The sequence below is a fragment of the Perognathus longimembris genome, chromosome 2 (assembly GCF_023159225.1).
Source record: "Perognathus longimembris pacificus isolate PPM17 chromosome 2, ASM2315922v1, whole genome shotgun sequence".
NCBI lineage: Eukaryota > Metazoa > Chordata > Mammalia > Rodentia > Heteromyidae > Perognathus > Perognathus longimembris.
In genome coordinates, this window is record NC_063162.1 from 26,663,637 (window position 1) to 26,685,971 (window position 22,335).

Here is a 22,335-nt window from a genome sequence, read left to right on the forward strand (position 1 = left end):
TATGATTTTATAAATATAAGTCTTTACAGAAATCTTTTCAGCCCCGAGTGCATGAACTTTGTACCATGTGTTGTTTGGCCACTAAAATATATGCCAGGCAAACCTTCAAAATTATAAAATTATGAGCTATGGGGTTCGAGGGAGGGGATTCCACTTCTTTCCAAGAGTCTACCACTCAGAGACAGTCTCAAGCAAAAAGATGGATTTATTGGGAAAGCCAAAAGAGAACTGACCAGCCAGGGATGCAGCACAGACTAGGGAGCTGAACCTGATATATTGAAAAAGTATTCAAACTTATGGTACATTTCGAGATATCTTTTTTTTTTTTTTTTTTTGGCCAGTCCTGGGGCTTGGACTCAGGGCCTGAGCACTGTCCCTGGCTTCTTTTTGCTCAAGGCTAGCACTCTGCCACTTGAGCCACACCGCCACTTCTGGCCATTTTCTGTATATGTGGTGTTGGGGAATCGAACCCAGGGCCTCATGTATATGAGGCAGGCACTCTTGCCACTAGGCCATATCCCCAGCCCCTCGAGATATCTTTGAAGCATATACATTGTTTGAAGTTCACATCAGGTTCAACATATTCATATCCTTGCATGTTTATAATTTCATTGTGGTAAATCATTCACAATTATTTCTTCTATCTTTAGAAAATAGGCACTACACTATCATAACCAAATTCCCCTACTGTGTCTGAGACATTATGGGTTTTTATCTCTGTCTGTGTTTTTTTTTTTTTTTTTTTTTTTTTTTTTTTTTTTTTACGGGTCCAGGAGCTTAAACTCAAAGTTGGATGCTGTTCTGGAGGTGTTTTTTTGGTCAAGGCTAGCACGCTATCACATGAGCTACTTCTGGTTTTTGGTAGTTAATTGCAGTTAAGAGTCTAACAGACTTTCCTGCCTGGCTGGCTTCAAACTATGTTCCTCAGATTATAGGTATGGGCCAGTGGCACCAAGCTGACTTCATGTGTTTTTATTCCTCTCTAATTCTAACTTAATACCTTTAATCAAGCTTCCCAAATTCTCATTCTATACAACTCTTCCCAAATTGTATTAATCAACATTATACACTCAATTTCAAGGAATTCAATAATGCATCTATTATGTTTCTGCCTAGATTATTTCAATATGCAATGTTTCCACTTCTGCATGTTTCACCAATAAGATTACATTTGTGTATCTATTTAGTATTTTATTGTGTATATGTAGGCTATTATTTACCTTTTTATCTTTTTGTGCAAGATGTCTCTGTCTTAGGTGTAGCAAAATGGGCTACAGTTATGTCAACATAATGTTTTCCTTTTCTGTGGTAATTTAGAAGCATTGGGATTGTTTGATCCTATGATAGTTCTTTTAAGTTTTGCAGAGCTCATAGGTAATATTGCACAATGTCTGTAGTAGTTCATATTCATACCAGTATGTACAAGAGTTCTACTTAAACAAAAAGCCCACCAGCACTTGTTATGTATTTTCTTTTTAAGAATAACAAATCTTATGGGGATGAGGTATTAGCTCTGTTGTTTGGATTAGCTCTTACCTGACCTGGTCTTAAAACTAATTTTCAAGAAGGTTGAGTTATTTGGCCACTAACTTTTGTAGCCCATGTGAGGTCTGAGTTCAAACTTCCGTATTATTAATATATTATTAAGTTATTAAGTACATATATATGCAAAAGAAAGGAGATGAATTGGGCATCAGTGGCTTACTCCTGTAATTCTAGTTACATAGGAGGCTGATATCTGAGAATTGTTGGTTGAAAACCAGGAAGGAAAGCCCATGACTCATTTCTTATTAACCACTAAAAAAATGGAACTAGAGCTTTGCCTCCAATGGTGGACATTAGCCTTGACCAAAAACGTGCAGGGATAGCATTCAAGTCCTAAGTTCAAGCCCCAGGGCTGGCACAAAAAAAATAGAAGAAATAAGAATAATGGGTGATGTTGCTCACTATTCTTCCTCTAGACACACTCAATAGACACTCTATATTCTCACACCCAAATGTTGACAAACTTGCTGTGGAAGTAAGTGCTGTTGAAAAGTAGTTTTGATTTCATCAGCAGTCATGTGTGAGGCCACACTGAGGGAAAAGGAGATCCATGGACTGTGGAAGTAGAAGCCCCCAGGCACAAGCAGAGGGCACTGAGTCCTGAGCACATTCCATGGGAGGACTCCTCCAACTCAGTGGAAAGCCAACTAGAGAATCAGCAGACAATAGATAATGCACACATAGGAACCTATGCTAAGTAATGTAACATAGAAACACACACTATATATGTATATATAATGTATGTATTATTAATCTATCAGGAAGAATAATCTGACATTTGCAGAGAAATGCATGGAATTGGAAAAAATTCATATTGAGTTAAATGAGCCTCGGTGAGAGAAAAAGTACATGCTGTCTTTATTAATGAGAGTTACACTTAAAATATAAACATATTAAAATACATCCAGGAATATATACATATAGACACAATAATAGAATAAAGTATGGTTTCCATGGTGTAACTCCTTTGAACATGTAACAGGCAGTCCATCGAAGTGAGTATTAGGAAGCTGAAATATGTCTTGTCTGAACCAGGGTACAATCTAGTGTGAGAAACAGACCTGTGGGTAGAGGAATGAAAGTGAATGTTGTCTTGTCACTCACTGAGAATGGAACCAAGAAACTGGAGGAGAATCACCCGAAAGGGATAGACAGCAGACAGAGGGAGAATGAGGGAAGGGGTAACTGATCATATGCATCACACACAGAGGGATGGGCTACATGTACATTCCTTTAGACAACTATTCGAAGATAACAAAAATGATTGTAATTATTGTCAGTGAAATCAAAGAGGCCATGAATAAGCGAATGAGGTCAAAAAGAATAAAATAAACAGCTATGTAATACAAAGAATACAATTTGTGATGTAAAGACTGGCTAACAGAAATGCGCAGTGACTCAAATGGTAGAGGCTTGCCATAAGCAAAAGAAACTCTGGGGCAGCGCCCAGGCCCAGAGTTCCGGCATGGGACTGGCAATAAACAAATAAGTAAATAAACAAACAAATAATAAATAAATAAAGACTCAAGAGATGCACTTTGTAATTGAAAGTGAAAAATTTAAAGCGGAATGAATCAAATAAAAAATACTTGGTTTAAAGTCCTACCAATAGGAAGGTTCATGACAAAGAGAAAATCAGGAATGGCTTAGAAGGGGGATGAATTCATATACTCAGTGACAAGACAGAAGAAAAGCACAGAGACACAGATGCAATACAGACAACTAGAAAACAGTTCCGGGCAATGTTAGTTGTTCCCACAAGTGGGTTACAGGAATCCAAAGACACAATTACAAGGTAAGTCAGATGCCACTGGCAAGACTGACAATGCTAGTTACAGAATAAGCAGGCCTCTTCCCAAAACCTTAAACCTAGGGTGGAATGTAAGGCTGGTTTCTAGAAAGAAAAGTGTGTTATGGCTCCTCCTGTTTCAGGGGGTTATAACAAAGGGCAATCTGCTGAGACTGAGTTGCAGGTTTGAAACACACAGTCATAGCTCAGAGAATCTTAGGATAGCTTGCAAGGGTTTTTGGGTAAAATATGAACAGAAGAGTTGGTTGTGGACAGGGAGAAGGTTTGGCAAGGAACCGCAGTGAAGTTTCTGCAGCTCAAACAGTGAAGGGCTCGGTGGTTGGAACCTTGAAGGTCATGGTGGAGCCCAAGTACTGAGTCTGCAGCTAGCGCAGTGTGTATTGAGGAAGAACAGACAGAGTGCTGAGTAGAGCTGACTGGTCTTCAAGTCTGCTCATGCACACACAGTAATCAAGTCTTTGTGATAATCAATGGGAGAATAGAAAAGCAATAAATGAATAAAAGCCAAGAGAAGAATTTTCACAAATAGAGGAGAGCCATCTTTGACAACATCCATGTGCTCATTCCTTAGGGAAAACAATTAAAAAATGTGGACTCCTTGGTTTCAAAGATTGTTAATATGTTTGTAAGAGGAGTAGTTCATGTGGGGTCTTGATTTCAGCAGGAAAAAGAAGCAGAGAAGGGACATCTATTGCTCAAGGCATAAAAAGATATTACTTTTCCACTCAAACTACTGAGCTTGTTTTATGCAACATAAGGTGGTGGGATTCTTTATTCAATCGAGCTAGGTGGGTCAAGCAGCAGGTTAGTACTCACTTCATTCTATATAGTGTGCTCCCAGGATCTGGGGTCATTCAAGTCTACAGGTTACACATGCAGACTTTTCTGACCTCTATGTTAATTATTAACTAAAAATGTTGTAGAGAGTAAAAAAACAAGTTTAAGTGCATGTTGCATAGGACATACAGAATATCCTCTAATTCATCACTAATCTGAGAATCAAGAAATGCAATCTTTATCTGACTTATATAATTATAACCCGTCTGTATATCACCTTTATAATAACAATAAAAGTGAGAAAAGGAGAAACATTTATGAGTAATATTCATATATATCACCTACTTCTCAATCATGGCTGTACATTAAGTTAGCAATATTTGGTCACTAACAAGTGCAACTAAACCATAGTCTCCCATGTGCCCTCTGGAAAGAAAGACATGAGTAAAAGTCATTCAACCATTATCTTATCATCCAGACAGAGTCTAATCAAAAGAGATTGGAAAGTATCTACCTAGTTCATTATTAACCCATTAAAGTGGCACACCCCACAGTGTTGGGAGCACTATAAAATGTCTGCACTGCAAGCTCACAGTACTCTCAGCAAGAAGAGAAGCCTCAATGGATACAGTAGCTGTCCTAGTGCTGGGTCTCTCCTGCCTGCTTCTCTTTTCCATATGGAGGCAGAATTCTGGAAGAAGGAAGCTCCCTCCTGGCCCCACTCCTTTCCCAATTATTGGCAATATATTGCAGGTTGATATTAAAGACATCACTAAATCTTTAACCAGTGTAAGTATTCTTCATGCTCCCTCCCCCAATGGTGTCTGACAAGGGATAAATCAAACCTCTACTTTAAACCTACCACTGAAGGTATAGTAGTATGATTGATTATTATAAAGCAAAATTCTTGCATAAAGTGTTATATACTTGTTATTTTTCCAGTTGTTTTAAAATCGTGGAATGAAGTAATGTATTTTACAAATGGATTATTGTCTATTTCAATCTCAGTTACAAAAATGCAAATGTTGTGCATCCTTCTCCTCATCTTAGTTTAACAGCTATGCTTATAATTGTTTTTCTGTGTTTGAAGATATACTTTAAGGAACATATCGTGATTAAATGTTCTATTAGAAAGGTCTTATAGCATATTAGACGTGGCTTTTGATTCAAAATCATTATGGAAGTTAACTTCACTGAGAAGTTGTGGGTGATTGAAAGGAAATATCTGTGCAGATGAGATAACAAAAATACATAAGACCATTTAGGGAATCCTGATGGTGTCAGATTCTACTTGGAATTTTGCATAAAATATTTGTATGGGGCAAACAATGCTGCTTGGTGACAAATGGCTTTGGAAGGTGTGTCATGTACTGGGGCAGCCTCTGTGGGGCCAACCTCTGTCTGTCATGCCATTAGATCCCAAACTGCACTTGACTATAGAAGTAGCTGTGCTGACTTAAAAATGCCATTTTCTCTGGTTTGATACAGGAAATGAGATTTTCAACAGTAAGAGATCCACAGGTTGTCTAGAAGCAGTCATATGGTCAAAAGAGAATCAAACATTTCTCAAGCATGGCATATTCAATAAGCAGAAGTTCAATGATGAGTCTTCTATTCAATATCCATGGGGTTCTAGGAATGAATTTAGAAACCATGGTCCTCTGTGACTTTCTTTGTGAAACATGACAAGCCTGGTGTGTGTTTTGGTGTGAAGATGAATTGTAAAGGTGTGTCAACTGCCTGGTCTATTGCATGGCACATTGGAGGGCATATTTAAGTGACAGCTATAACAAACCTCCTTTATACTGCATGGACTTGAGATATATTTGAAATTGGGTTGGCAAAAATAAAGAAGCATTACAAAAACAACAACAATGATGGTATCAGTTTTTCTCAGGCTCACTCCGGGGAGCATATAGTGATATCTTTTGCTAGTATTTTTTTTCTTCTCATTTCCAGCTCTCCAAAGTGTATGGCCCTGTGTTCACTCTGTATTTTGGCATGAAGCCCACTGTGGTGCTGTATGGATATGAAGCAGTGAAGGAAGCCCTGATTGATCATGGGGAGGAGTTCTCTGGGAGAGGCTCATTCCCATTGGCTGACAAAGTTAGTAAAGGCCTTGGTAAGTGTACATATGAACGTGTGTGTGTGTGTGTGTGTGTGTGTATTTTTGTGTTGGGCAGAGAATGTGGTGATAGTGAGGATGGAAAAAGAGGCCTAAAGATTTCTTTAGTCACAACTTGCCCACCCCTGTGGCTTCCATCTACGTCTTCCTCTTCCTTGCTTGTGTTCTTCATCCATGTTTCTGCTTCCCTTCATTCAGGACTTGTTTTCACCAATGGACACAGATGGAAAGAGATGAGGCGCTTTGCACTCATGACCTTGCGGAATTTTGGGATGGGGAAGAGGAGCATTGAAGAGCGTGTTCAAGAGGAAGCCCGCTGCCTTGTGGAGGAGTTGAGGAAAACCAAGGGTGGGAGTTGCTTTAATACACTGATCTCAAAGGTCCATTAATTCTTTTCTGTCTCAGATACAGATTCTTTTGTTTTCACATCAGAAATCATGAATGCAAATTTTAGTTTTTGTTTTATGCTGATACCCAGGCTGGAACCCCAGGCTTTAAACCCTTGCTCAGCTCATACTTGGTGCTTTACTACTTGAGCTACACCCACAGATCAAGCTTTTTGCTGGTGAGACACTACAGGTGTCAAATATTTGCACAAATTTGACTCCCCGGGCAGGGTACCAACCACAATCATTAGATTAAGCCTCGTGAGAACCTTAGGGTTTAGTCATGAACTCCACCAGTGTCTGAAGTGGTAGATGGTTTGAACTTCCTTTCTGAAGAGTTAAGGAACATTGCTTTCCTCCTAACGTCATTCAGGGTACCTAGTGCCATCATTACATGAGAGTGATCGCTAAATGAGCAGGGTGGTAAGGGCCCTAACCACTCTCTGAGACCCCCACATTGATGCAGGTATATGGTATGCTCATTTCAGTGACATGTCAGTATTCCTCAGTACCTGTGCCTATAATTTTGGATAGTCATGGTAGAGTGTAAAGCATGATTGTATTTGCTTTATTGTTTGAATGTAATTCACATCAAAAAGTATTTCTCTGCAAACATAGTGCAATTGCTTCATATTAACATTACTTGTTTCTTCTTACCCAGCACTTTATAGTTTTTATTTATATATTTTGAGTAACCATGTGCTGTATCATGATTGAGTAAACAACACAAGTTTGTTAAAATTGCTAGATTTCAACTATTATGATTAGTTCTTTATCCAGTCTTCTCTTAGTGTATCCTAGCTCAATTTTCACTTTGCCTATCTGTTTATTCCATGCTTATTGGATTTTATGTTAGAATCATGTGGTACTCACTCTCACAACCACATCTACTAACCTATAGTCACTATGTATAGGATTATCTACTTGGATTCTAAATGACCTAGCTTTTTAAGTTCATTCTTCCAAATAAAATGAATGGCTGAGAAATCAGACTTAACCTGTGAACACACACATGCAGTCATAGAAAATCTCAGCAACTTCCCAAATAACCATTCCCTTAATAGCTATAATAAAACTTTTTTCCGGATAGCTCAACTTTTAAGTAGCCTACACACATGCAACCAACTCAATAACCATTCCATAAATCAAATGACTCATACCAATTCATTACTTAGTGTCTGTGATTTAAGCTCAGTAACACCTTACATATTGATTATTTGCTCATAGCAATTTCACTTTATGGAGAGTGCAAAAAAATACTCATTTTCTTTAATTTATCTGTCAAATAATAGAATCTTAGAGATAGATAAATTTAATATATATGTAACCTATTATTTATCTCAATTTAAGAAGTTCAGTAATGTCAATTAATTAAATTTGGTGTTTGATTAGACTTAGTGTATACTTTTTCCCTAAGGAGGGGAAATTTGCTTATAAATATTGACAAGATAAAGAAGACTCCCATGTATTAATTTTACATTTCTGTTTGCTTTATTTGAGATTTACATTTAATAAAAGGTTTAACTTTAGTTACTACTTTCTTCCTTCTTACAACATGAATGCATTCTGCATTTTACTTTGATTTCTGCTAGTATGTGAACTCTAGTATAATCTCTTTTTTGTATCTCTCCATTGGTGATTCAAAAAAGCTTCAGTTACCTGATATTCTGTCCCTTTCTTTTTCAGTACTATGTAGGACAGGCTTTGCAAACAAATATATTACTACCCTAAATGGCTGACTATTAGATATGTATAAGTCTTCTTTTTCCAAAATAGCATACATCTGGCATTAAAAGACTTTTGGTACAGGCAGTTAGTATGAACTGTTGTTATTTTGCTGGTTAGTTTGTATTGGCCAACTCAGGCTTCAGGTAGGGCGTTATGCCGGTTTAATTCATATTGGATTTATGGCTGTTAGAGGAACTTATAAGTAACACAGTAATAAAAACCATAAAGATGATGAATGCTAAGTATTTCATATGTATATTTCAATTTGTTTCTGATTTCTCAGGCTCACCCTGTGACCCCACCTTCATCCTGGCCTGTGCTCCCTGCAATGTGATCTGCTCCATTGTTTTCCAGAATCGTTTTGATTATAAAGACCAGAATTTCCTTAACTTGATGGAGAAATTGAATGAGAACGTTGAGATTCTGAGCTCACCATGGATACAGGTAAAGCCAAGATCTCATTTTCCTAAGCAGAAACATGTGTTTCTTTTTTTTTTTTTTTTAAGGAAATGGAAAGACTTGGAAAAAAATCATACTAAGTGAAATGAGCCAGACCCAAAGAAACATAAACTCAATCGTTTCACTCATTGGAAACAATTAGTACTTGTCTAAGACAGCTCAATAGCAATGTACATATGATCACATAAGATGATCCTAAGCAAAATGAAATAAGTAGAAATAAGTGGTTTGTCATTCCAATGTATCCTATGAAATTATGCCCTTTTCCTTTGTCTTTCTTCCCCGTTGTTTTACCCCTGATGTCACTGCAAGTGAATTTGGTACACTGGGTATTGTTGTTGTTTTGTTTTTTTGTCAGTTGTGGGGCTTAGACTCAGGGCCTGAGCACTGTCCCTGGCTTCTTTTTGCTCAAGGCTAGCACTCTACCACTTGAGCCAAAGTGCCACTTCTGGCTTTTTCCATGTATGTAGAACCCAGGGCTTCATGCATGCTAGGCAAGCACTCTACAGCTAAACTGCATTCCCTGCCCTACACTGGGTATTGTATGTACGTTTATAGGAACTAGGGAAGGGGAACACCAAAATGGAGAGACAAAGCATAAAAGACGAACCAATGCCACAGCAATATTTATAAGACATTATGCTGTAAACCAACTGAACAACTTGGGGGAGGGGAGGGAGGGAACCCAACAGGGGGGAGGGGGGAAGAAAAACCAAGGAGGAGGTAAAAAGGTTGATAAGAAATGTACTCATAGGGGGCTGGGAATATGACCTAGTAGCAAGAGGGCTGGCCTCATATACTTGAACTCCTGGTTGATTCCCCAGCACCATATATACAGAAAACGGCCAGAAGTGGCACTGTGGCTCAAAGTGGCAGAGTGCTAGCCTTGATTAAAAAAGAAGCCAGGGACAGTGCTCAGGCCATGAGTCCAAGGCCCAGGATTGGCAATAGTAATAATAATAATAATAATACCCAATGAAATGTACTCACAGCCCCTAGTAAGGTGACTACCTGGACATGATAGTCCTACCTAAAAAATCATAGAGAGCCATTTAGGAAGTTATTACCTATGGTAATGTATTCTAGTGATTTTCCTATTCTATTTTTGTAGTATCTTCAAAGTTTTTGGTTTTATATTAAGATCCTTGATCAACTTTCAATTGGTGTAACTACAGGGCAAGAGATAGGGACCTTGTTCATTTTCTGCTGCAAGAAAATGGATCAATGAAGCTTGTTGGAATTGCTTTGGGAAGCAGGGAAGGAAAGGATGAGGGAGAGTAGCAGAGGAGCTGAGTCTTATCTAGATATATTGGATGGGCAGGCCCTGTTGGCTCATGCCTAAAATGCTACATAATCATGAGACTGAGACCTGTAAGATCAAGGATTGAAGCCAGCCAGGACAGAGAAGTCTGCAGGACTCCATCTCCCAGATAGCCAGCAAGAAACAGTGCAGGAAATGTAGCTCAAGTAGTAGAGCACCAGCCATGAGCAAGAAAGCCAAGCACCAGCCTGAGGCCCTGAGTTCAAACCAAAAAGAAAGGTGCAGTTCATCTGTATATGGACATGTCAATATGAAAGCCTTTGACAATACTGATGCTTATAAAAATAAAAAGAATATAAAGTAGACATCTGAGCAAAATGTCTAAGTCTATATTTTATGCTGTTTTTGAAAAGTGCAAATACAGGATTGACTCAAGCTAATAAACTCAAGCAATTGATTCAATATTTCCCTTAAATCACAAAGGGATATTCCTATAAATGACTTTTTTTTGGTTCTAGAAAGATGCCTAGTGGATCCGTGCATATTCAGGTCCTTAGATAAAGCTTACATTTCCCACAGCTTTGTTTTCCAGACATCTGGTAGTGATGCTATTACTGGGTAGAAGTATTTTCCTCACATAGGAAGCGTATTTGGGATAATGGAAGCTACTAGAAATCACTGAGTACAGTCAGAGTGTTTCATGATTCCACTGTGATTCTAGATGATGGGGTAGCCTGGGTAGAAATAACAAAATTGAATTATTAAAAAATGCTCCCAATATTTTCCCTTGTACTGATTTGTCAAGCCCCAACTCTATTAAAATAATAACTATATGAAGAAGTTCTTTACATGCTCTGGTATGGGACTAAATTTTAGGACATCCTTGAACCCCTCTCTCCTTATATGTTCTATCAAAATTTCCCCTCAAGATGGAAGCCATAGAACATTTCTAATTACAGAAAAGTTTTTTATATTATGTATATGCAAATACATTTAATAAATTGATGTTTTACTTTTAGATCTACAACCTTTTCCCCAGTCTCATTGATTATATACCAGGGAGTCATAAAACAATACTCAAAAATGCTGATTATATGAACAGTTATATTCTGGATAAAGTAAAAGAGCATGAAGAATCACTGGATGTTAACAATCCAAGAGACTTTATTGATTGTTTCCTGATTAAAAAGAAACAGGTAAAATGTTAAAAATCTATACAGCTATTTGAATCCTTGAGCATGTTATAACACCTTAAATAATGTGTGTTATAAGAGATGTTTAAACAGTCAGACCAGCAGTATTTGAAGTTTTTTGTTTTTTTTTTTTGGCCAGTCCTGGGCCTTGGACTCAGGGCCTGAGCACTGTCCCTGGCTTCCTTTTTTGCTCAAGGCTAGCACTCCGCCACTTGAGCCACAGCGCCCCTTCTGGCCATTTTCTGTATATGTGGTGCTGGGGAACCGAACCTAGGGCCTCGTGTATCCGAGGCAGGCACTCTTGCCACTAGGCTATATCCCCAGCCCCTAGACCAGCAGTATTTGAAAACTTAAGTTATCAATTATATAAATGAACCTACCCTAAGCATCCTGGGAAATTTAAAATTTTTTTTTTTTCTTTTTGGCCAGTCCTGGGGCTTGGACTCAGGGCTTGAGCACTGTCCCTGGATTCTTTTTGCTCAAGGCTAGCACTCTGCCACTTGAGCCACAGTGCCACTTCTGGCCGTTTTCTGTATGGTGCTGGGGAATTGAACCCAGGGCCTCATGTATATGAGGCAAGCACTCTTGCCACTAGGCCATATCCCCAGCCCTAAAAATAATTTGTTAAATAATAAGAATGCACTTACTCTTTTCGTTATATAAAAATAATCTGAATAAGGAGAAACAATGCATAGAGCATGTGAAATAGAAACAATTACCATTAATAATATACTATCTTTATATAAAGATAGGTGTCATTATTGTGCATTGTCTAGAAGAGTAGGCCTAATAAATGTAGACTTCCTGCATATTCCATAAGTCATAATTAACCTTGAAAAAATAATTCTGGAGTGATCCTTTATTGGTAATGGTTATCATCCTCAAAAAGGATTTATAATTGTGTTATGTAATATATATGTCATTGTATTATATTATGCTTTTCACATTTTTATAAACAGATTATTTGCACAGAGGCCCCATTGTGATATTTTATAGATGCATTTAGTGTAGTTTAGTCAAGTTCACATCTTCTGTTGTGTTTACTAACTGCTCTTACTCTTTTTATATAGGTCTTAGTGGTTTTCACTACGTACTATGTTATTTTCATATAAACATATAATAAATATATTATATAGGTAACATATATGTACAATGAACACATAATGTATAATGGATGTTTATGCACATATATATGTACTGCAATCAACTAAGTAAACTGATTCCTTGTTTGTTACTAGGGAGATTACTATTTCAAATTTATGACAATCCAGTGTGTAATTACTGTGAATTCATTTCTCAGTACACATTTAATCCTCTGCCCCCGTCTAATTGCATCCTTCTAAGGTCGCTTTTGTCACAAATTACATATTTAACACATTGATACCCAGAGTGTTAATCTATGATTATTACCTAATGCTTTAAACCTCTACATAAAATTTAAAAAAAGATTGAATAAAAATTATAGCATATGTAACATTCATATTTATCTGTAGGGTCATATGTAACAAGGACATGTATTTATTGATATCGTATTGATTCATTTTTCAATATGTTTCAGTTTCTACTTAAAAGCTGACTACCCTTAGCACTTCTTGTATTGTAGATCTATTCATGACAGACTCTCTTCTCTTTTATTATCTTAGGAGTGTTCACTTCTGCATGGTGGCGTGATATGAGATAAAATTAGTCCATGTCATGGAATATTAGACTTTCATTCATATAGATTTTCATTATTTTTTTCAACATTTATACCACTTGGATTATAGTAGGCTATGTGTCCTGCAACTATTAAAACCTCTAAATTCATTTTGACAGATGGGAGTTTTAATATTGGTATCTAAGCACACTATTCTAGAGTAATTTCACCTTTTGATTTGAGTTTAATTGTAACTGGATGATCAAAGAAATGTATACAAAGATGATATTACCAAAATCAATTTAACTTGATGAGATTAAAATGTACACGAGGGCTGGGGATATAGCCTAGTGGCAAGAGTGCCTGCCTCGGATACACAAGGCCCTAGGTTCGATTCCCCAGCACCACATATACAGAAAATGGCCAGAAGCGGCGCTGTGGCTCAAGTGGCAGAGTGCTAGCCTTGAGCGGGAAGAAGCCAGGGACAGTGCTCAGGCCCTGAGTCCAAGGCCCAGGACTGGCCAAAGGAAAAAAAAAAAAAAAAAGCACACGAAATTGATATTGTCAATGGAGATGGATCTTTTCCTAGCAAGTACAATTGTTGAGAGGTTCCGTTCATTTTTATTATTTCATTACATATTATTAGACACACTATAAGTCATCTGTAAAAAGCAAGTCATCTATAAAAACATAATAGATTTAATGCTGGCTCTGGGACCAACTAGAAAATGATGTAATTTGATCATTTAATAATTTCCTCATTCAACATTTAAAACTGCAACATTGTTGACAACTTAACTTCACACCACCTTCTCAGTCCTTGGCACTGCTTTATCCATACTTTCTCCTTTATACCATGACAAGGCAATGTGAACATATCTTGGCTTCATGGTTTAGTTCAGCTCATGCGTTTCTAGTCATTCCCTCACAGGTTCCCCAGACCACCTGATTTGGTGTTTCCCATCTGCTAGCCATCTTGTTTGGATGAAGCCATTCTTACACCTTGTAACTCTTAGGTTTTTCTGCCTTTTAGCATTTTCACAAGCAATATTGGACATATGTAAAATTTTGATACAAGAACTTAAATTGCAACCAGGAGTTCTTGCCTAAAATCTTAGCTACTCAAGAGGCTGAGATCTAAACAAAAGTCTCTGAGACTTTTATCTCCAATTAAGTAGAACACAAAAAGGGAAGTGGAGCTGTGTTTCAAGTGGTTTAGCAGTAGCCTTGGTTAAAAATGCTGAAGGACAATATCCAAGCCCTGAGTGAGTTCAAACCACTATCAATAACATCATCATCAACAACAAAAAGGTTTAATTGCGGATTCTTGCTTGGGGCTTATATATAACATCTCTGTCCCTAATTATCCTACTTCTATTACTCAATTTTCTGGTCTTTTATCAATTGGACAAAATTTAGTTATTAGTGTCTTAAATGAGTGGTGAGTTCCATGACCTCAAATACAGTCAGTACCATATGAGTTAGAGGAGGGACAGCATAGTAGCCCTGAAACATTAGGCTCAACTAGTGTATCACCCCCACTGTGTCATTGTTCATTTCTCTTAGTCCTTTTCTTTCCAGGCTAACCACTGTGAAATACTGTATATTCACTATCATCACATGGGCTGGTAAATATATAATTGTATCAAATCCTAGGATCAGGACAATCACAAAGAACCATCAGAATTTACTAATGAACGTTTGACCGTTGTTGCATTTGATTTATTTGGTGCTGGGACAGAAACAACAAGCACAACACTGAGATACGCCCTGCTGCTCCTGATGAAGTACCCCCATGTCACAGGTAAGAACACAGAGACCTAGGCAATTTTCAGGAAAATACAGGAAGGATGCTGCTAGTGATTTTCATTGTCAGATATGTCTCATAGTTCAACATCCTGTGCCACTAGCTGTAATCAGACAGAAGTGATGAGAACAAGGCAGGGGGAAAGGCAATAATACTCTGTTCGGGTCTATGAGTATTTTTAGAGTCAGTAGTGTTTGTTTGATGAAGTTGGTGCTCCTGTATTTGGTGTGTATATATTTAGGATGGTTATATCTTCCTGTAGGAGTGATCCCTTTATTAGTATGTAGTAACCTTCTTTGTCTCTTCTTACCTCTTAATTTGAAGTCTATTTTTTCTGATACTAGGATTGCAACTCCAGCCGGCTTATGGGGGCCATTTGCTTGATTGATTTCATTCCAGCCTTTCACTTTTAGAAGATGTTTACTTTTCTGGATCGATGTGTCTCTTGGAGGCAGCAGAAAGATGGATCTTGATTTTTGATCCAACTTATGAGCCTATGTCGTTTGATTGGAGAATTAAGTCCATTAATGTTGAGAGTTAGGATTGAGAGTTGATCATTTGTTCCTTTCATTATCACTATCTTGTTAAAAACTGTGTCTTCCCATTTCTTTATTTGTTATTCTGGTTTACTATTTAGGGTTCATTTCTCTGTCTGTATTGGGATCTTAATTATTTTCCCTGTATAGAACATCTTTGAGGATTTTCTGTAAAGCTGGTTTGATGGAGATATATTGCTTCAGTTTTTCCTTACTGTGGAAGACTTTTATTTGACCTTCGGCTATAAATGAGAGTTTAGCTGGGTACACTATTCTTGGTTGTTAGTTATTTTTATGTTTATGGTTTGGCATACATCATTCCAGGCTCTCCTTGCTTTCATGGTCTCTGCTGAGAAGTCTAGAGGAATTCTGAATGCTTTTCCTTTATATGTGATTATTTTCTTCTCCCTAACAGCTTTAAGGATTATTTCCTTGGATTCTATTGCTCCTGTTTTGATAACAATGTGTGGGTGTGATGTCCTATTCTGGTCTGGTCGGTTTGGGGTTCTAAATGCTTCTTGTATCTGTATAGGCCTATCCTTCTGGATATTTGGGGAGTTCTTAGCTAATATTCTGTTAAATAGATTGCCTGTTCCATTAACTTCTTTCTCCAGGTTTTCTTCAATACCTATTATCCTTAAATTGGTCTTCCTGATTGTGTGTTTAAACTCCTGGAGTGATATATTTTGTCGATTGGATTGGTTTTGTATTGTTTTTTGATCCTTCTGCATAGATTCAATGGAATCTTCAGCTCCTGAGATTCGATCCTCTGCTTCTGTTAGTCGGGACTGTAGGCTAGCTACTTGATTTTGAATCTCTTTTCCTTCTGACTGGTCTTTCCTGATGATTCCCATGTCATCTCTTGGGTCCTGTATCACTTCTTTACTTCATTAACTTCATTACTTCGGTTTTGAGTGCTGCCTCTCAAATCTTTTAGCTGGTTAGCTATCTTTTCATTCGACTCTTGAATTTCATTTATCTTTCTATTTGTCAAGGCCATGAAGTCATTCATGGAAGGATTGCTATATTTATTCAAGCTTTTCATTTATCATGTTTATCAGTAGACTTTGTAGAGCATTTTGAGGGATCTCTGCTTGCTTTCTTTCTTTCTTTCTTTCTTTCTTTCTTTCTTTCTTTCTTTCTTTCTTTCTTTCTTTCCTTCCTTCCTTCCTTCCTTCCATCCTTCCTTCCTTCCTTCCTTCCTTCCTTCCTTCTTTCTTTCTTTCTTTCTTTCTTTCTTTCTTTCTTTCTTTCTTTCTTTCTTTCTTTCTTTCTTTCTTTCTTTCTTTCTTTCTTTTTTTGCCAGACCTGGGGCTTGGACTCTGGGCCTGAGCACTGTCACTGGCTTCTTTTTGCTCAAGGCTAGCCCTCTGCCACTTGAGCCACAGCGCCACTTCTGGCCATTTTCCGTATATGTGCTGCTGTGGAATCGAACCCAGGGCCTCATGTATATGAGGCAGGCACTCTTGCCACCAGGCCATATCCCCAGCCCCTGAGGTTTCTCTTCTATGTTTTTGATTGACTGCTCTGCTTCCTGCTTGTTTTGAGTGGGTGATAAGACTCCATTGTTTGCCATCTTTCTCATGTTTCTTCTGCCCATTTGGATTGGGAATGCCAATCTACAAGCACCCCTGAGCACCGTTTAAGAACCAAAGCAGACTTTACCAAGCACTGTTGTGTAATCATATAAGTTCACAATTATTTTCAGATAACGTGTATGCCTGTATATAAAATTAGATTTCTGAATTAGAACAAAAAGGGAATATTGTATTAAAATTTTACAGGTCATACTTAGAGCCATTTGTGTTATTTATAGCACATGAATTAACATTCATTTTTGTGGAGATCTGTGAAATCTAGAGATATAAGTGAAGATAATCGTGTCCTCAAATTATACTTTTATTATTAATATTTTATTCCCTTTACTTTGTTATGCTTTGTTATAACAAAATACAATAAGTATATAACACTTATGATAATACATTTCTTATATGTTAAATAAAAGTATTTTACGTTAATATATAAAATATATTACCTACATTAATAATTTTTGGGTTTTTTTTTTTTGCTTTTTAAGAAGAATCTAAACTCTATGGATATATTAATGCTATATAAGACTACTTAATAGGACAGTGAAATGAGTATATACTGGGGCGTATGTATTTTATTTGGAATATTTTTTTTTTTTTGCCAGTCCTGGGCCTTGAACTCAATGCCTGAGCACTGTCCCTGGCTTCTTTTTGCTCAAGGCTAGCACTCTGCCACTTGAGCCACAGTGCCATTTCTGGTCGTTTTCTATATATGTGGTGCTGAGGAATCAAACCTAGGGCTTAATGTATACCTGTCAAGCACTCTTGCCACTAGGCCATATTCCCGGCCCCTACCTGGAATCTTGTTGAGATACATTATCAAGCTTTATTTAACAATGAATTATTATGATGAATGTGCCACTTTCCTCCTACTCTGCCATTTCTTATTTGTGTCTCAACCAGCTAAAGTGAAGGAAGAGATCGACCATGTGATTGGCAGGCACCGGAGCCCCTGCATGCAGGACAGGAGCAAAATGCCCTACACAGATGCTGTGATCCATGAGATTCAGAGATACATTAATCTCTTACCCATGAACCTGCCCCATACAGTGACCAGGGACATTAAGTTCAGAGGCTACCTCATTCCCAAGGTGGGCTTATTTCTTCTGTGCTGAGCCTCCACAGGGAGCCTGAGTTCCTGAGTTCACTGTGGGATTCTGCTCCTCCACAATGCATGAGAGAGCTGCAAAAGTCTCACAATTGGCTGCTTGTGAGAGTTTGTGGTATGGGAAATTTGGGGTTGTATATCCTTGCAATAATAGCCCTGATATCTACTACTGTGAATTTTCCAATTTTGTTCTGCTTCTTAAATTGTTTTGTTTTGATTTTTGGCTATACATAGTTTTTGTATTTAAAATGAATGCACATATGTAGTCTATCAATTTCCCCAATCTATTCTGGAATTTTTAGTATTCGTTGAGTAAAATTAAAGATAAATTTTGTGGAAAACATTACTTTAATTTCTTCAATTCATGAATAAGTCATTTTCCAATTTCCCTATGCTTTACTTTATTTTCCAAGTAACTTTTTATTTTCAATAGGGTGACTTACAAATATATTCATAGACTTTCTCTAAAGACTGAGTGTTTCCATTGTTATTATTTTATTTTATTTTTAGTCTTGGGCCTTGAACTTGGCAGTTGAGCACTGTTCTTGAGCTCATTTGTTTAAGGCTAGCACTCTACCAGTTTGTGCCACAGCGCCATTCCCGGTTGTCTGCTGTATCTGGAGACAAGATTCTCAAGGACCTTCCTGCCTGCGCTTTCCATTGTTTTTTGCCCTACTTGATTTTAAAGTTTATGCTATTGAGAAATCTTGTGTTATGCTGATGGGCTTGCCACCATAGATAATGACTTGCTCTTTTTTTTTGGCCAGTCACGGGGCTTGGACTCAGGGCCTGAGCACTGTCCCTGGCTTCTTCCCGCTCAAGGCTAGCACTCTGCCACTTGAGCCACAGCACCACTTCTGGCCATTTTCTGTATATGTGGTGCTGGGGAATCGAACCCAGGGCCTTATGTATATGAGGCAGGCACTCTTGCCACTAGGCCATATCCCCAGCCCCTGTAACACACACATATATATTAGCTTAGCTTATTTGTGTGTGTTGTTTCCAGGGCACAACCGTAGTGACATCACTGACCTCCGTGCTTCATGATCACAAGGAATTCCCCAACCCAGAGACATTTGACCCAGGACACTTTCTGGATAAAAGTGGGAACTTCAAAAACAGTGATTACTTCATGCCTTTCTCCTCAGGTAATGAAATATTTATTCCTATATCTTAAGATAATTTGGAGGTGATTGTTCAGTTGGAGTTTATATAATGCCACTTTGAGGCTGGTTTATTTACACTTAGCTCATGATTAGGAACAGCATTCTCAATGCACATAAACATTCCTTGTCATGAATCGTCCTCACTGTTGGACCAGATTAGTGGGGCTTCACTTTGTCTGCGCATTTCTTCTAAATTGATCAAGGTAACATATACATAGATCCTTTGCATTTTGTTTTTACATACATCATAGTGATCTCTTCCTAAAAAGTTAATCTCATTTAGACTTCCATCACTCAAAATGTGAAAGATGATCTCATCACAGGTCCCTCCCACATCTTTTTGTGGCATTTGTCACCCCCCAGGCTTCTCTATAGAACGAAATGTCTCCAAAAGACACAGAAGAGCACTGAAGGACAGCTAAGGAAAAACAATCACAGATTAGAAGAAAACAGTGTGTGTGTGTGTGTGTGTGTGTGTGTGTGTGTGTGTGTGTGTGTACTAATCAAATTATCTCTTCCATGTACTCTAATATTAAACAGAACAATGGAGTAAGCAACATTCCAAGACATTTGAGGTACTTCAAAGGGGACCAAGAGTAGACAGTAGAAAGAGTAGAGCATTTTTTAAAAATTCATGAACCACAAGAGCAGAATATTGACTCTCAACCAAGAGTATCAGAAATTGTCAAATAATCTTATGGATATATCAGGATTGTGTGGCAGATATCTAATAAAGATCACAGAGAACTGTGGTCTTCTTTCAATCCAAGACATGTGTTTTAGATATTGTATCTCCACACCTGCAATATGTGTGTTTTGTGTCTGGCCAGGGAGCAGCCTTCCTTCTCTGATGCTGTGACTTTTTGTCTTGTTTGTCCTTTTTTCTTTTTCCCTTGTTGAGGCTTGGGCTCATAACTTGGGCCTTATCCCTGAACTTTTTTTGCTTAATGTTAGTATGCTACTGTATTGAGCCACAATTCCACTTCTGTTTTTCTGGTAGTTAATTGAAGAAGATCAGTGTCTCATGAAATTTTTACCCTGGACTGGCTTTGAATTATGATCCTCAGATCTCAGCCTCCTGAGTAGCTAGGATTGCAAGCATGAGACACTGACACCCAGCTAATGATGTGACTTGAAATCTGCTTGAAATCAACACTTAGATACTTTGGGGGAAAGGCATCAATCTCTTCAAAAATTCACTTCTTTTAAACAAAGGGCATTTTTTTTAATAATGAGAAAATTATGTGATTTTGTGCTTCAGTGAAAATTTGAATATGATATTTGGGAAACTGAATGAGGGCAAGATTTTATTGCTTGAAGGGACACAGAGCACAAAAAAGGAAATGACATGTGGTCTGTATCCTGATGTCTACAAGGAAAATGCATCATATATGCATGATAAAATACTTTAAACTTGTGTATGGTAGAATGATAGAATCGAGAGTTAGGCTGTAAAAATTAAAAGGTAAAAAGTAGTCATTTAATATTTTCAGGGAAGAGGTCACATGATCAAAATAAATGCACTTTTTTAGAAAAACACAGGTGTTTCTAGAACATACAAATTTTATCATTGAAATGTGAATTTCAAAATGTGTACAAATAGAATAATGAAACCTCCATTAATATGTAATAAATCAAAATCTATTATTTTTTAATTACTCACCAACACTGCATGATGGAATTATTAGCATCCCCATTTCATATATGAAGTAACTGAGGCTCAGATAGAGAAGTAACTCAGCCACATGGGTAGTTAAGTTTCAGAATCAAGATTTGAGTTCTGAGTTGACTTGGAAAGCCCTGTTTATCACCATCATTGCCATGTGAGAAATTTCACGTAGTGTCTAGTGTAGGTCTACTCATCCACCCTATATGTATACCACTCAACAGACCCCAAAATGTGGAGGAACTCCCAAAGTACATGGTTACAGGTGTTCCTGATAAGTAGGGACAATAGTAAGAGAGAAGGAATGAGAGTAGGTCTTTGATTGATGTCAAACTATTAAATCCACATCTCAATAAAAAATACTATTGGAAGCTTAATTGTCTTCCAGAACTATGAGCCCTCTCTTTAGCTGGAATTTGTTTTTTTGTTTTTTGTTTTTTTGCCAATCCTGGGCCTTGGACTCAGGGCTTAAGCACTGTCTCTGGCTACTTTTTGCTCAAGGTTAGTACTCTGCCACTTGAGCCACAGCACCACTTCTGGCCATTTTCTATATATGTGGTGCTGGATTATTGAACGCAGGGCTTCATGTATAAGAGGCAAGCACCCTTGCCACTAGGCCCTATTCCCAGGCCCTAGCAGGAAATATTATATTAGAGTAACTGACAGAATAATTCAGTAACACCAGCACAGCATAGAGAGAAAGAGAAGAAGGGTAAAGAGAGGAGGAAATTTTTACAAAGCAATCATTAGTCATGTAAAAATATGTAAGAAAATGCTTACAGAAGATGGTAATCTGTTTTTTTTTTAATATAATTGAGTTTGGTATAGTTTGCTTTTGGATTATGTTTTAAGACAGGATCTGAAATATGTACCCCAAACTGGTTACCAACTGGATTCTTCTATCTTAGCCTCCTGTGCTGAAATTACAGTTGTGTTCTGGAATTCTCAGATTTACAAATAATACTTTCAATGATGTATTAGTTAAGATAACATGTTTACCGAGTACCCGTATAGTTTTTCACCTCCATGGACCCATTTGCCATGAATTTGGTAATTCTTTGAACAAACACTGACAGTTTCTTTTGCCAGTTACTAATGCAGTGCAGCATTTGCTGACAGTAACATACAAGGAGTCATTTCCTGCTTTGATTTTCATTTTTTTTAAAACACCAATTTCAGGCAAACGGATGTGTGCTGGAGAAGGCCTGGCCCGCATGGAGCTGTTTTTATTCCTGACCACCATTTTACAGAACTTCAAACTGAAAGCTTTGGTGGATCCACAGGACCTCGAAACCAGTCCAGTTGTGAATGGGTTTATCTCTGTGCCCCCTCCATACCAGCTCTGCTTCCTTCCAGTGTAAAAAGAGCTCTGCTGTCTGCCTCCAGCTGTGCAGTAACCAGCAGTCCCCTCCTGTGAACTATCACTCACCCCCTTCCCCTGTCAGAGTTGCCTTCCTGTCCTCCCTTCTCACTTCTCCCAACTCCCTGCAGATCCAGGAAGATCCAGTCTCCAGTTTGGAGGGCTTCCTGTGTCACTGCATAA

The 22,335-nt window shown here is 37.9% G+C and overlaps 1 protein-coding gene and 1 long non-coding RNA gene across 3 annotated transcripts in view; one reads left to right on the plus strand and one right to left on the minus strand.

Moving 5' to 3' along the window:
* LOC125346252 overlaps nt 1–22,335 on the minus strand; it is a 110,090-nt gene that overhangs the window by 28,001 nt on the left and 59,754 nt on the right. The gene's annotated exons all lie outside the window — the stretch shown is intronic.
* On the plus strand, nt 4,754–22,153 carry LOC125346241 (cytochrome P450 2C5-like). Of its 2 annotated transcripts, none has more exons than XM_048338650.1 (9): nt 4,754–4,921; nt 6,092–6,254; nt 6,456–6,605; nt 8,655–8,815; nt 11,111–11,287; nt 14,577–14,724; nt 17,756–17,943; nt 18,967–19,108; nt 21,972–22,153. In XM_048338650.1, exons 1-9 carry the CDS (start codon nt 4,754–4,756, stop codon nt 22,151–22,153), a joined length of 1,479 nt encoding a protein of 492 aa, XP_048194607.1. The 2 variants fall into 2 exon arrangements, with proteins under 2 accessions (XP_048194607.1, XP_048194608.1); XM_048338651.1 differs by having other exon boundaries at nt 14,583–14,724.

What these genes read in the sequence shown, in the direction of transcription:
- LOC125346241 (XM_048338650.1), top strand. Translation starts at nt 4,754, where the DNA reads ATGGATACAGTAGCTGTCCTAGTGCTGGGTCTCTCCTGCCTGCTTCTC. An exon ending in GGAGTTGAGGAAAACCAAGG is followed by an intron (nt 6,606 to 8,654) that starts GTGGGAGTTGCT and finishes CTGATTTCTCAG; the next exon opens with GCTCACCCTGTGACCCCACC. An exon ending in CTTCATGCCTTTCTCCTCAG is followed by an intron (nt 19,109 to 21,971) that starts GTAATGAAATAT and finishes CACCAATTTCAG; the next exon opens with GCAAACGGATGTGTGCTGGA.